This window comes from Trachurus japonicus, chromosome 15 (assembly GCF_045865225.1).
Source record: "Trachurus japonicus isolate A0001 chromosome 15, Traja_1.0".
In the NCBI taxonomy this organism is placed as follows: domain Eukaryota; kingdom Metazoa; phylum Chordata; class Actinopteri; order Carangiformes; family Carangidae; genus Trachurus; species Trachurus japonicus.
In genome coordinates this window covers 18,279,724-18,294,246 of record NC_140921.1, presented here as the reverse complement: position 1 = coordinate 18,294,246, position 14,523 = coordinate 18,279,724, and the positions used below count along the sequence as shown (strand labels likewise).

At 44.1% G+C, this 14,523-nt stretch overlaps 2 protein-coding genes across 2 annotated transcripts; one reads left to right on the top strand and one right to left on the bottom strand.

The window, feature by feature from the left end:
- Positions 1–3,548: 3,548 nt before the first annotated feature.
- Positions 3,549–7,821, top strand: gdf10a (growth differentiation factor 10a). The gene is made up of 3 exons (XM_085800142.1): positions 3,549–4,109; positions 5,479–6,635; positions 6,746–7,821. Exons 1-3 carry the CDS (start codon positions 3,848–3,850, stop codon positions 6,935–6,937), a joined length of 1,611 nt encoding a protein of 536 aa, XP_085656268.1. The 5' UTR covers positions 3,549–3,847; the 3' UTR covers positions 6,938–7,821.
- Positions 7,822–10,584: 2,763 nt separating this feature from the next.
- On the bottom strand, positions 10,585–13,776 carry znf488 (zinc finger protein 488). Its single transcript, XM_085800141.1, has 4 exons — positions 13,608–13,776; positions 12,581–12,800; positions 12,139–12,367; positions 10,585–12,012 (listed from the first exon to the last, which is right to left on the bottom strand). Exons 1-4 carry the CDS (start codon positions 13,616–13,618, stop codon positions 10,958–10,960), a joined length of 1,515 nt encoding a protein of 504 aa, XP_085656267.1. The 5' UTR covers positions 13,619–13,776; the 3' UTR covers positions 10,585–10,957.
- Positions 13,777–14,523: the final 747 nt, after the last annotated feature.

Genomic DNA, 14,523 nt, shown 5'->3' with positions numbered 1-14,523 from the left:
AATCTCAAGGTCGGGATCTCAAAGTGTCAGAATTTGGATGAGTAAAAACAAAAACTGCTGCCATGACCAAATCCCACAAGAGCTAGAAAAACAGGTCTTTGCAGGATTTTAATGAGAGGATCAATGTCTGTATGTTAAATGTGAAGCTGGAGCCACTAGGAGGTTAGCTTGGCTTCCATTGAAGAAGTTAAGTGTAAAATTTTAGTTTTACATTTAGTTTTTTGTACAGATCAAACAAGATTTGAGGTCACTGTTGTGTTTATTTTAACAGAACAAACAGAGAAGTATTGATCTTTTCATTGCTTGCCATGTTATTTTCATAACATGGACAAAGGGAGCCTATAAGGAAATTGAACAACGAAATAAAGCTGAACAGAAAACCCCTAAAACAATGTGGCGATTTAGACATGGCAGCAGTTTTGGGTGTTTGTTTAACAGCATCCTAAAAGTCTTAAAACAGCCTTTAAACAGACAAGTTCCAGCAATCCTGAGTGACCTCTTGTACGTTAGAGTGTGACCTGTTGTTTTGTCCACCCATAAAGTATTCCTTAGGTACACAGGAAATTCTCTTATAGCAGCGGTAAACATCCTGGAGGATACACAACATGTGAAACATTTGGCTCAAACTTCCCCCGTTTTATTTTTATGAGCTCAAGACATTGCCGGTTAGTCCATCCCCCACAGCACTGTACTTTCTGGACAAAACATGACAGCATCAGGCCAACACCAGGCACCAGATGATGACTGGCCAATAGTTGATCCATACCGAATCCCCTGAGTCCGCACACAAACATCCCTCAGACCCCCAGTGCTGAGGTCTGAAACCAAAAAGTCTTACCCAATACCATGCAAAGGTGTTAAACTAGGAGCATTTCCAGAACCAACCATCAGTCTTTGCCCCACACACACACACAGACACACACACACACGGGCATGTTAATTCCTCACGCTCCTCCATACCCCCACAGAGAACAGAACACAACTCCTGTTTGGTTTGGACGGCCCTACGAGGGGACCTCCATGTTGTACAAACTATAACACACCGTGGCCCTGTAACACAGCCCGCGTGGTCAGATACAACAAGTTTCACAGTTCAGTGCTGCAGCAGAGATCAATGGGCAGCGAAACTGACATATCAGAAGACCTGGATTATGCAACAATTGTTCAAATTACAGGCCACGGGTTTCATGTGCTAACATAGCAATCCACATCTGATCCATCCAAACTCTGTTGTGTGTGTCTCTCAGCTCTGTGGTGCACCGTTGCATGCTCGGGTGTCATGGCAGATTCAGCTCCGGTCGTCCCTTTTAATGTGATTTCTGATCCTGTAAGATCACACTGCCGCATGTCCGCACTCGGCCTAAAAGTGGCTGTTGCTGCATCTGATGTGGCTGAATTTATTAGAATCAAAACGTGTGAGATTCTGATCTCCGTCTGAGCCTGACGACTTCCACATGTGGCTTTGAAGATCCAATAGCAACATAAGAAAAATCAAATTGTTGTGCACTTTGACCTCGTCACCTAATACGCCCCGCGCTTCAGGCAGAAAACATAAAAGTCATACTGAAATGACATGTGTAACCGTAGCCTCAGATGATGCGCCTATTGAGAGCTCTTGAGAAACACTCACTCTGGTTTTTTTTTTTGTCCTGCTGTTTTTCATCTTATTAGATCGAGACACAATGATGTTGCTGTCCTCACAGTCATGATGGAGAGAGAAGCATTATTGTAGATAATGCCCAACATTAATCTCACACTGCCCTACATATTCAGGGTTAGAGGTCAAAGCCATTTCATGTTGTCGTCCTCACGCTTGAACTTGTATTGGGCTGTCTCCTCCCCAGGACTATTTATTATGACCCTAATGCCCTGGTTTCAGATATCACTTTGACTTGCCCTCCCCCCCCCCCCCTCTCTCTCTATGCTTACGCACATGTTTGGTCTCTTTTTGAGGCATTCCAGGATAAACTCATACATTTGACTGTGAGAGCTTGATTCACGCTTCCCAGTCTGTGTAAAATGCCTCCTTGTTTATTTCCATGTGTTGCTTCAAAGAACAAACTAGATACTCCACTGTGGTTGTAATGACAAGAGGTTTTTAATGGCTTGTTAATAACAGAGAAAGACAACTCACTGTTGGGCAATTATTGTTTGGTTTGCAATTTTCAATGCTTCAAAAGAAAGAACAGTATATCTTTCGGTATTTGTTTGTGTAACCAGGGGTTTTGATTTAGGGAGCGGTCAGTCTCAAATGCCACCCAAAATCCTCCCTGGATTTCTCACAGTGTTTTCAAAGATGACACTTAATCAAACAAAAATCAGTGTTCAGATAAATAACCACAACAATTAATCATATTTGTTTTTCAAGTAAAAAACACAGCATGGGGTGGAAAGAGGCGCAGCATTTTTGTGTTTATGTGCAATGACAAAACCATAGAGAATGCCATTTCAGCCAAAGCCGTCATAACACACACATACACACACATTCAAACACATCTCCAGAGTAGACCAGATTTAAGACCTGTCGTTGGTGTGGAACATAGTGAAAAGGAGTATCCTGTGGGGCCCTTGGGGGCCAGAAATGTACTAAGTAGCTCTGTATGTGTGCTCGTGCATGCATGTGTGCATGTGAGAGTGTGTGTGTGTGTGTGTTGTGGCAGAGTGTGACCCGAGAGGCCCAGCTAGTTATAGCCTCCCTGCTGGAGACCACCACTTCCACAAAACAAGCATTGTTGGTACAGAGCTCCAGACATCAGAGACACACACTGGAAACAACTCTTATGCACACACACACATACACACATGTTCAAAAATACATACACGTACACACTAGAGACAAAACCGTGCAGAGTTTGAACCCAGCAGTCCCAGTAGAGGTCATGTACTGTTTGCCATGAATACAATCACAGAAAGTCCCTCGAAAGTCTCCTCTCACTGCAACACCGCATCCTTTCACGACAAACCTGAGTCTCACACACACACACACACACACACACACACACACACACACACACACACTGCTGTACAAAATGTGGATCACTGTTGCTAACAATAGCCCTTGGGTGGTTGGCCAGACTATTATTGTAGGTGTTTCTATGCTAATTATGTGTGACTGAGAGCATGTCAGAGGCAGTTACTGGAAATAATGTGGTGAGATGGAAATTGTGAGGTGGAATTACTTTGCCTGTATAGAAAAAAAGTTCTATTTATTGAGTTTGAACAGTGGCTTTGTCTGACCGGTGCTAAACAAATGACTACTAGCTCTGTTCTGAAACGGTGTGCCAAAGCCACTGGATCAATGTCAATGTGTCAGTCCACCAATGCAAACCTACATAAGGAAGTCATCATCATCATCATCAACATCCTCATCATCAGAGAGCAAGAGAGAGAGAGAGAGAGAGAGAGAGAGAGAGATGAGGGGAGGGGGGGTCAGCATCATGACCTCCACTTCTGGCTGTGCGCTCTGCAGAGACCTCGTTGGCTGACAGGAGTATACGTCAGCACCTCTCACTGCTCCAGTATAACCCCCCCTCAAGCCTCTGGCGGTCACACAGGCGCAAGTGTAAAAGTAGCAGCTCCAACTCTTGCCCACCCAGACGAACCCATTCAGCATCCACGTCCCACACAGTCTGTCACAGAGGAGTGAGACGGCTCAGGCAGCACGGGGCGGAAGCAGAGCGGAGAGGTGGAACATTTACGCACAGCCTCTTTTTTTATTTTTTATTTATTTATTTTTTTAGTTTGGATTGTTTTTGGCGCGCCATTAAAGTCCACCTTGGATAGTTTTTGGACAACATTTCCCTGCACTCTTTGCCACCTTGGATTTTGTATTCATTTCAGCACTTAAATGGCAGCTCTAAGCATGGTGTCCCCGCACCTGTTTCTGCTGATGTTAAACTGTTTCCTAGGTGCTGCAGCGGTTAGGACAATGAAAGGTGGCGCTTGGAGCACACAGGACAGTGGCTCTTTCCACTCCTCGTCGGACCCGTTCACAGATTACCTGGATCAGGACATGGTCTCACAGCACATGTCCAAACTGTACGAGAAATACAACAGGGAGAACCGCCTCAGAGAGGGAAACACTGTCAGGAGTTTCAGAGCCAGCCAAGGTGTGTGAACACGCTCCTCAACCTGCATACGTGCTGAAATGCATGCTGATTTAATTTTGGAATTATAGTCTTATGGACAATTAGTGCACCAGTGCTGCGACGCTAAAAGCAAAAAATAGATGTCAGGAGTGTCCAGAAAGCTCCGCGATCCTTCCCATGAATGATGGTTATTAAAAGTGCAAGCGCTCAGTGGGGCTGCATGCCTCGGTCAGTCGCTCTAAATAGGTTGGATTGTTTTGGAACAGTCTGAGAATGCATTTAAATGATTTTGGGATGCTTTTTGGACACACTGTGTTTGTTGCAGCAGCTGTCCCTCTTCTGCGCGGAGTCTGACCAATTAACGCAGACAGACGCGCACTATGCGCAAGAATGCATGCGAGCAATCCGTGCGAGCAATGCCCAGATGCCCAGTACAGTTAAAGCCTCAGCGGCAGCTACGCGCTGGCAAAGGGTCACTGTAGTGGCTTCTATGATCCTGTTATGGCTACAGGACATGTGTGACTCCACGTCCTGGAGTCAAGGGGCTTAAAGCACAGTCGTACCTCTCTGTCTGATGCTGTTTTTATAAACACAACGCATAGACATTTATATCCCACATAGTTCTCAGATGGCATATCATAACACGTGTGTATTTTTACTGCAGAGGCAGAGTGTAATCTAAGGAGAGATGTAAGAGAGTTTTCACAACAATGTAAGATCTGTTAAAACAGTTGATTATGTCTTGGTGTCTGGGTAGACAGTGCTGGCTGTATTAGGCTTAAAGGGGAAGCTTTAAGAGAAACTGAGGTAAGCATTTCCATATGCAGGCTGAATCCGAGGTAATGTATATCTCTTGAGTCAGTCCATACTTCCGCTGAACTCTTATACAATGAACAATAACTCTGCTGTTAACTCTGGAGTTAATGTTCATCATGAATATGTAGCTCTCTGCTCACACCCCTCCACCCCTGGCAGCCAGATCCCCAGAGTCTGGTTCCTCTTAAGGGCACCTTCCGAAATCCTACTAAGGCATGCGGCTGTGTCATATAACAGAACAGAACGTGGGAAGGTGTTTAGTAGTGGTACTTTTTCAGATTTTAGCAGCAGGAATGCAGTTTGGGTTTACAAATCCCTCTCATATGAATGTGCTCTAGCAAATTGTTTGCCTATTTTCCAGATTTGTCTTTCATCATATAATCACATAGTATATTTTAGCCAATCAGTATATATGTACTTGTTCAAGAACATGTCTATAAACTGTTTATTTGTTTCTGTGAGGACTCATCATTTATGTAAAGGAGCAGTGGGAAGTGTTTCAGAAGTACAACTTAATGAAAAACAGGTTTTAATGTTGTGTTGTTCACCTGACTGACACTGACTGTCTTTGCAGACCCATCTGACTACAGGACGGTGTATCATCTAAACTTTACAACCCTCCAGGACTCAGAGGTCATCCTCTCTGCCACATTCCACTTCCTGCTTGATCGGCGCCCTCATCAAAAGCCTTGGTTCTGTAAACGCTTCAAGAGCCCATCCTGTCGTTCCGCAGCCGTCCACCCTTCTCCGTCCGTCAGCCTGCTCCTTCGCTCTGTCTCCTCTGGGTCAGAGGTTAGGTCTGGGTCAATGGGGTCATTTCTAGGCAATGTGACCTTCCACCCCCACAGGAGAGGGGTGTGGCAGATGAAAGATGTGACCCAGGTCATAAAGGAGGCACGGGATAAGGGTCATCTCCTGGTGTCAGTGGAGTTGGACTTAGGGCAGCAGTACCAAAGGAAACCAGAAGAGGCACTGTCTTCTGGCAGCTTGCCCTACCTGTTACTGTATGCTAATGACCAAGCCTTGGCAGAGCCTAACAGTGTGGCCGCAAGCCTTCAGAGATATGACCCTCTCAGTGATGGAGGAGAGCCCTCGCATTCCTCTCAGCTGCTAGACAGACCTACCTCCTCAACAGAGTTGAAAGGACGTGTGAGAAGGGAAGCAACTCTGCCCTCTGACCCCATCCAGAACAATGAGCTTCCCGAGGTTGACTACAAGCCTGATGGATACAGGAAAGATGACCTTTGGGAGAGCACTTGGTACCTCAAACCCAAGCCTAAATCAGGAAGGAAGGAAAAGAAGAGAAAGAGCCAAGAGGAAAAAGGAGTGGAGGAAAGTCAAGGAGCACATAGTAGAGAAGAACCTCAAGTTCTCAAAGAAGGAGAAAGAACATCACATGGACTCAAACCTGATGATGCAACTATGAAAAAACTCAAAGACAGTCACACGACGACCATCAGTGAGGGGCGAAAGCATGAACGGAGGAATGAGGGGAAGGATGGAAAAAGACATAAAGGGAGCTCAAACACTCAGTCACCTGTCCTGAGTTTTGATGAACAGACAATGCGTAATGCCAGGAGGAGACAGTGGGGCAACACCCAGCACAGAGGCTGCTCCAGGAGGAACCTCAGGGTGGATTTTGCAGATATTGGTTGGAGTGAATGGGTTATAGAACCGAAGGCCTTTGAAGCCTACTACTGTGCAGGCACATGTGGATTTCCCATGCCCAAGGTAGGAACACCAACACCTCACCCAACATCATGTAGCATAAAGACGTTATACTGAGTATCAATAGTTATTCTTTAATTTTTTTCTTTGTCCCCTCATTCAATCTCTCCAAGGTGACGAGGCCATCTAACCATGCCACCATCCAGAGCATAGTTCGAGCCGTTGGGATCATCCCTGGGGTTCCTGAACCCTGTTGTGTCCCAGAAAAGATGAGTCCTCTGGCTGTGCTCTACCAGGATGAATCCAGGAACCCAGTGCTGAAAGTCTATCCCAATATGTCCGTCCAGTCCTGCTCCTGCAGATAGGAAGAGGAGGACGACGAAGCAGGGAGAACGTGGAGAGAAACAGAAAACAGGACTAACAGGGACAGAACCATACCTCTGTTGAGTGGTCTCTCGATACTGAGAAACAAAGTCACTTTGGCTGTCGTTATTCCTCGAGGAACATAGGCTGTAGAGAAATCACTTCCATCTCTCTTGTTCTGTGGCAGCAGACTTGAAGAGACACATTGTCTGGCGTCTGCCTTAGCAAGAGGAGCAGAGTCCCACATGTAAAGCCAGGGCTACACATGTTTAAGAGGCCCAGTTGTTTTGATTCTGTTTGAGATACTATTGAGGATTTAATGGACAGGAGCATTTTAAGGGATATTTTCCTTTCATCTCAGAATATAATGGTTTTCCATGCAGCTCGCAGTGCATTTGTGTTCCTCTTTTCTTGGGACACATGGGTTAGAGTTAGGGTTAAATGTAAGACTTGATCAGAGTGTCATCAGGCAGCTTACACAGCAACATACAGATGAGAGATTATGAAATGTATTCCTACATTTTTTACATACTGTGTCAAGCTGTTATGTAATGATACGCCACGGTTTACATGCATGCAATGATCATTTGTTTGCAAGACAGGAAGGTTATTGTACATGTTTTGCTCTGTATATCTTAAAAAGGAAGACTGAATTGTAGAGGGCATCTGGAATTCATTTACACACGCCATCCCTCCAAGAATGTTATAATGAAACCAGAAATATTTTTCTATTTTGAATGTGAAACTGGGTTAAAAAATTATTTGTCATTGTTACTAGGTTATGTATTACTATATTTTAGATGAGATGGTGCTTTGTACATGTGTAATGTTTAAATTATGAAAAGGTAGCCTTCTGTAAGTTAGAATAAAAAGTAATTTAATCCAATACTTTTGCTGGGATATTATTGTTTCATACAGTTTATGCTCATCAAACAGCACTTCATTCACTTTTTTTGTCTAAACAAGCCTAAAAGGGCACCACTGTTCCTCCAAAATAACTTACAAAAGCAGGAAGGTTCCTCTCATAGATAGCAAACATACCCCTGCAGCCCCTTGAAATCATTATTACCCCACACCAAAGGCTGGTGCGTCTGTTGAGCAGCAAATAATGTGATTGATGCGGCTGCTGTGCATTAATAGTGGATAGAGGAAGCAAGCACGAACCTATTAGGACGTCAGCCACTTTAACTTCAAAACATGGTGAACTTCCTCTTTTCTACCCCTCTGTCCCACCCAATTCAAAAGATGAACAGTTCAAAGTGCAGAATGTTTTCCTAAACAGATGGTTACAGATCGATGATCTCAGCCACTTAAACTCAACTGCGTGTCACTTATATTCTTTGGAGGAGGAAGGTGACCCATGTGGTGCCTAAACAGTGTGTCAAGCTGACAGCGAAATGACAGAGGGAACCTTTTGATTATTAACCCATTACTCTGTGGTTGTTTTTGTCCTGAGCCTGAAAAAGTTGGCACAGAGCACCACATCTGTTTGCAACAGCAGAATGCTTTGAAGCTCACTGAGACCGGACAGTAATTTTGTCTCACATCCAGAGACATTTAGGAACCACTTGGGGGGAAAGGAAGAAAACACTGAGCCCTTATATTGTTTATTGCACCCGAGAATAAAGCTACGGTATATATCCTCTGGCTTGTGTACATGCAATTGTCCATGGAAGGTAAAAAAAAAAAAAAAGAAAAACAGCCAGTCAGCTGCTGTCATATTTAAAAACATATACTACCCCTGCTGTCTGCATTGCTTTGTCCATTATTCAGAGACTATACGAAAGAGTGTCAAGTTTTCATGTTTTGCTTTCAGCTATAAAAGCAAAGGGGATTTGTTTTGACATTTGACACAGATTAATCGAAGACTCTCGCATGTCAAAGCAAAATCAAATCTGTATGAATATTATGTTCACTCACTCTTTTGATTTGGACCTTTTAAATACGTTGTGTACTATTTTACCATGTGTTGTAACATGAGTTAAATTAAATTGTGAGACCTGCGGCTGAGTTTCCAAAGTAAATGTGTTGCTGTCTCGTGATAGGCAAAACAACAGCTTGTGATAGGCAGTATCACAATCCTACAAGATTATCTTTAATCCTTACTCTAGGATGACAAAGTGAGACAGATGAGGCGAGAGAGAGATGTCTGAAATGCCAAATGCATGATTCAGTTTTCTCCATTTCGAACAAGTGGAAATGTTCTGCAGCTAGAACCCTTTGTACAAACGCACCCTTTATGGGGTCTAACCTCCCTTTAAATTATGATGATGACTGTAATTAGGGTTATTATAAATCATGTTTACATTAATAGCCGTTTAAGCTTCAAAGTAGGCTGGCACAATTGTAACATACACATCCAGGTTCATATTTTTCCCCTCATTTCCTGACTGATCCCTTGTACAGTGCGGACCCAAAGTCTGCTATTACACAGTGAACCCCATGTCAACCGCAATCTCAGTCACAGGAGAGTACTTACAATGGTCAGTTCCAGCCGAGAAAACCACAGTAGTCTCGGCTCGTGTACAGAGGCCAACATGTCTAAAAGCCAAAAGCAGGCATGCGGGGAACCAAGAACAATATTTGTTTTTCCACATGATGTCTGTTCAATTAAACGAGAGCAATACGGCCATTATTAGACAACAGAGGATTTTCTGTGTCTGGGCTGAATTGACTCTTTCCTCACATGGTTACTGAGCTCAGAGAACTAATGGGGCTCTTCATTAGGACATAGCTTTAATAAATTGACACTGTGCCTCTTAATCATTCATTTAATTATATGGACCTTTGGGTATTTTATTTAAAAATCTTATTTTTCCTTTCAGGAGTGAAAAAAAATCTACATGCTTCCAAGAAGCTTTTAGAAACTTTTAATTAATTTTAGTCTTAAAACAAACATTTTTCTGAATACCTGAAAATAAATGAGGTTTTAAACATCAATGAAGGTGTTGCAGTGTATTTGTAGTTGAAGCTACATTTTTGCAGGTTGTCTGTGTGAACCTTTTGTGCAGTTTTCACATCTCATCTTAATAAAACATAATGATCTATATACATATATTTTTCAGAACTCCTCAAAGGCACCTGTTGATAGTCTGATCAGTCTGCAGCATGCGTTTTTACTGTAATAAAACTAGATAGCAGTAGTGTGGGTGGGTTTCCATCCCTGCTTACATTACAGAGTGGCTGAACAGGGGTCCGGGCTTGACTTTCCCATGAACTTCATGCCTTCTTCCCGCCTCATTTACCTGCAACAGAGACGGCTATTTAAGTCCATCTGTCCGGAGCTTGACTCGAATGGGATGTAAGCTGCTCACTGATGATGGAGAAACATATAATCACACATTCAAAGCAGTGGGCTCATGTGGACCCCATCCAGATCTGGTGATGAATGAATCATTTTCACTGCTGAACTTGATTTCCTTTTTTTGGGAAATCAGCCTCTGGTTGTTTTCCCATTTGTTCATTTTTTCTTTTTTTTTTCCTTTTCTTTCTTTCTTTCTTTTTTTTAAACAGTCAGATCACAAAGAAAGAATGTTTGATGGACATTACACATTATAACCTACAAAAAGTTGGTCTCAGTCGCCGCCTACTGGACATAATGGTGGAGGGGGGAAAAAAACTCGACAAGTCTGTTTGGATTTGCATCATTTTTAAATTTCAAAACAAAATGTGCAAACACACTCAGTCCACGTGTTCTGTACAAATCAGAGCAGAGAGAAGCTGATAAATAAGAGAACTGCGTCCAGATATTTATGACAATCGTGAGCTGTCCCCCACATCTCTCCCCTCCTGAGTTCCATAAGGCACAAAATAATCATCAACAGAACAAACAGTGAGATCAGCTTGGCGTGAACCTCTATCGTCACCTAGTGGACAGGCTGCGGTGGCCATGCCTGTCCGTCTTGCTATTTTCTTTACATTTACCTACATTCGCTGTTATACGGAGTATAAACATGTTAAATACGAGCATCATTTCGGAAATAAATAAACCTAGAGTTTGCGTTGGTTTGTCCCTTCTTGTCTCAGTTATGAGAGGTCATATGTCTGGACAGGTGGTGCCGCTCTCGGAAGTATTCGTGGCAAATCGGGCAGGTGAGTTTCTCCTCCCTCCTCCTCCTCACTTGGGACTCCGCCGCGAACTCCTTCTTGTGGTGGGAGCGCATGTGGAAGACGAGGTCGGACGTCATGCGGAAGGAGAGGTTGCATTTGGCGCACCAGTTCTGCACCGAGACGCCGAACGAGGTGTAAGTCGGCGGGAGGATGGTGAGGGAGGATGTGGTCTGCAGCTGAGCGCCAATGTTCCTGGACCAGTGCTCCGGCGCGTAATGGAAAGCGCCGTTCAACGCAACCGGGGAGGGCACGGTTGGTGCCATCAGGTTGTTGTATCCCATAACCGTCCTGGAGGTAAACGCTTCAGTCATCTCCTCTATGCGGATAGAGGGGGCTGTTGCAGCGCTGCTGAGATGCGCCTGGGGCTCAGCGGGGGAAGTTCTTTTACTCGGTTTGCAGAAAGCGCTCTTCTGCTCCCCCTGACTGTTGGACAGGACCAGGGAAAATGCACTGCTGCCACTTGAGCGCACACCAGAGCCCTCTCCCGTTGACTCTCTCTCGTGCGTAAAAGTCTCTTTGGCTTCCCCCGCTTCAGCAAAAGCACCATCCTTACATCCCAAATGATCCGGTTTAATCTTGTCAGCTTTGAGTTTCCCCGCAGAAGAAGATGCATCTCCCGCTGACTGGTCGTAACCTTTAATCAGCTGTGTAATATTACTATCATTTGAAATGTTTGTTTTTTCTAAGAGAACCGTTTTCCGTCCTTTGGGATATAGAGTTTCCTCGTATTTCCTTCTCTTGGGTGAAATCTCTGCGTCCTCGTTGCTGCTCGGTTTTTTGTGCTCCAGGTCTCTGGCGATGTTGTGAAAATCAGTCACTCGGCGTTGTCTCTTCATTTCCATGTGCTTGTGCCCGTAAACCTCGCGGCTCCAGGGGTCACTCTTTACTTGAGTACACATAAACCGGCAGTGGGCCAAGAAAGGATACTCATTCCTGAAGACCTGGTTACATCTGCCACATCTGAATTCTACAAGAGACAAAAACATTTTTTGATGATGTGACTAGGTAAATCCATATTTGAAACGTTTCAGTGAAATAAAATTTAACCAAAAACATAATGGCGCATAAGAAGGATGCCGTGGACAATCCTCACCTTCACTGGAGCCTCTGGTCATGTCTGTGAAGCCCAGTAGGTGAGACAGCTCCTGGTCGTACCACACCAGCAGCTCTTCATCTTGTCGGATGTCTCGAGTGGTTCGCACATACAGCTGACCCGCTTTCAGAAAGGCCTCGGTGTTCTGTTCCTCTCCATTGCGCGCAGCCTGTACGAGCCGCAGCCAGGACAGCACCAACGCAGAATTACGCATGGCCTCAGGGTCCACCTGTTGAAAGGAAAAACTGGCATTTAACTTAAGCTCCGAAGCTCCACGGGACTCTTAAAATTGTTAAAATAAATAAATAATGATAATTTGTTATTGGGGCGAAATTTTCGACAGTAGATGGCACTTTTTATTGTTTACTTACGGCTTCATGAACGACATTAAAACATAAAAGACACATAAAAGCAATAGGTTAAATAAACTTGCACAACTCACCCTGAACACATAAGATTTAGGTCTCTTGTCGCAGGACTTCTGCGCTATGAAGGCGATTGTGTCATAGAAAGTGTTTTGGAGCACACACGGACCAAAGCACGTGCCTGCAGGGATGCTGCGCGTAACTATGACACCGCTGTAGAGATCCGCTGGATGCTGGAGGAATTTACTGTCCGCGGTCCAGATGGACCGAGGCAGGAAGGTGTGATCCATCGTTAGGCTGGAAGAGATAATATATGGTTATTGTGGGTCGAAGGGAAAGGAAAATCGTTTTTAGGTTATAGGTTTCAAACGGTTCAGTTGTTAAAGATAAAACTTTAAATCACGAGTATAATCTGACAGAATTAAACACAAAACTTAAAATAAAATAAATAATTATAATAATAATACACGTTTATAATTATTTGTTACAGTCAAACTAAATATGGAGAACAAAGCGCTAGAATAAATAAAACATTGGTGACATGCCGTCAGTCAATGATTCAGATGCTCTAACCCCACGCTGAAATCCCTGGGTGCAATATTGAAAAAAAAAACTACTAATTAGTGCGCATCATTTTACATTTTTTTTATTTTTCCTGCAAAAATTACGCGTCCCAACTGTGAAGCTCGTGCAGCCGGTGTCAAGGCAAAATGATTTCTAACGTCCTTTGTCTCTGTTTTTCACTCGGTTTCTCCTTTTGTCTCCCCATCTGCCGTGGAGCCCAACTGCCTCCTCGGAGCGCAGGTTGAGTTCAATACGGTTTTTTTCTTTCTAATTTATGAACAATATTCACACACGAGGATTACGCCTCTCTCGATTCCGACCTCGCTGGTCAATAAGAAATATCAGATCTTTATGGGGTTGTATTTTTGAACAAATGTTGACATCAGACGGCGCGGCAGGCTGACCTGGTGCCAATCGAACATTTTTCCAGTTTTTGCAATATGAATAACGTGAAAAAAGAAAAAAGAACGAAAGAAAATCGTTCATCCCTGTGAAGAAAACAGAGCACAAGTGCATTAATAGTGATGCATGCGGACTCACCCGCCGGACATGGAGGGAGATGTTGGTGCCGTGTGGCAGCAAGTTGCAGCTGGTGCAGCGGAGCCCGGTGATGATGCCCTCCTCGTTTCTTGGTGACGAGTTACTTATTCGACTGAACCTTCCTCCGTACTGTCGCCCCTCTCCTCTCCCACTCCCACTTATCCTCTTCAGAGAGCGCACTGAAGCGTGGCGCATTGATATAAACACGTGCGCGGTCACGTATACACACGCGCACGCACACACACGCATGAATACAGTCCCCTGGCAAATGCTCCCTGGCCGTCCTCCCCTCCTGCATGAAGAGGGGGGGGGAGATGTGAGCCTCAGTGTGAAAGGAACAGTGACAACATGGACACTAATGAACATTTGGGGGTCTTTAGGTTATAATGTGATTGTCAATAGGCTGCAAGCAAACAGCTGGCTGGTGGACACAATTTTCAGACTAGAAACATGCAGGCTAATGTGCCAGTCTGCGTAATTGTGCAATATGAGGTAACTTCCTGAAAGCAGTAACCAAGAATACAACCTGGGGCAGCAGACCTTTACCAACCTGCACTAAAAAAAACAACAACAAAACATCAACATCATAGTGTGTTCATGCATGCGCAACAGTTCCGTCTTTACATTAGGCTACACACAAGACAGTTTCTGGAAACAATAAATCCAACACAGGATTTACACCAGCAGTGCAGACGGCCCTGGCTCATGTAGCGAGTGGGAAACAGTAAAATTGGCCACAGATTACATGACATGATGCAGGGTGGTCTGGGTTTGCCACCGGGCAAATGCATAATTCATAAACTAAATGTTTCTGTCTAATGAGCATTTAATGGATTATTCTGCATCAAAGCTTTGGGTTGGGTAAATGTCCTGGTTGTTATCGAGCCAACTTTCTCTAATGAGAAGCACATAAAGG

Coding starts and splice junctions, on each gene's coding strand:
- gdf10a (XM_085800142.1), top strand. CDS start 3,848: ATGGCAGCTCTAAGCATGGTGTCCCCGCACCTGTTTCTGCTGATGTTA. Junction 4,110..5,478: donor GAGTTTCAGAGCCAGCCAAG/GTGTGTGAACAC, acceptor CTGTCTTTGCAG/ACCCATCTGACTACAGGACG. Junction 6,636..6,745: donor GTGGATTTCCCATGCCCAAG/GTAGGAACACCA, acceptor AATCTCTCCAAG/GTGACGAGGCCATCTAACCA.
- znf488 (XM_085800141.1), bottom strand. Junction 12,368..12,580: donor CTAAATCTTATGTGTTCAGG/GTGAGTTGTGCA, acceptor TCCTTTCAACAG/GTGGACCCTGAGGCCATGCG. Junction 12,013..12,138: donor GACCAGAGGCTCCAGTGAAG/GTGAGGATTGTC, acceptor TGTCTCTTGTAG/AATTCAGATGTGGCAGATGT.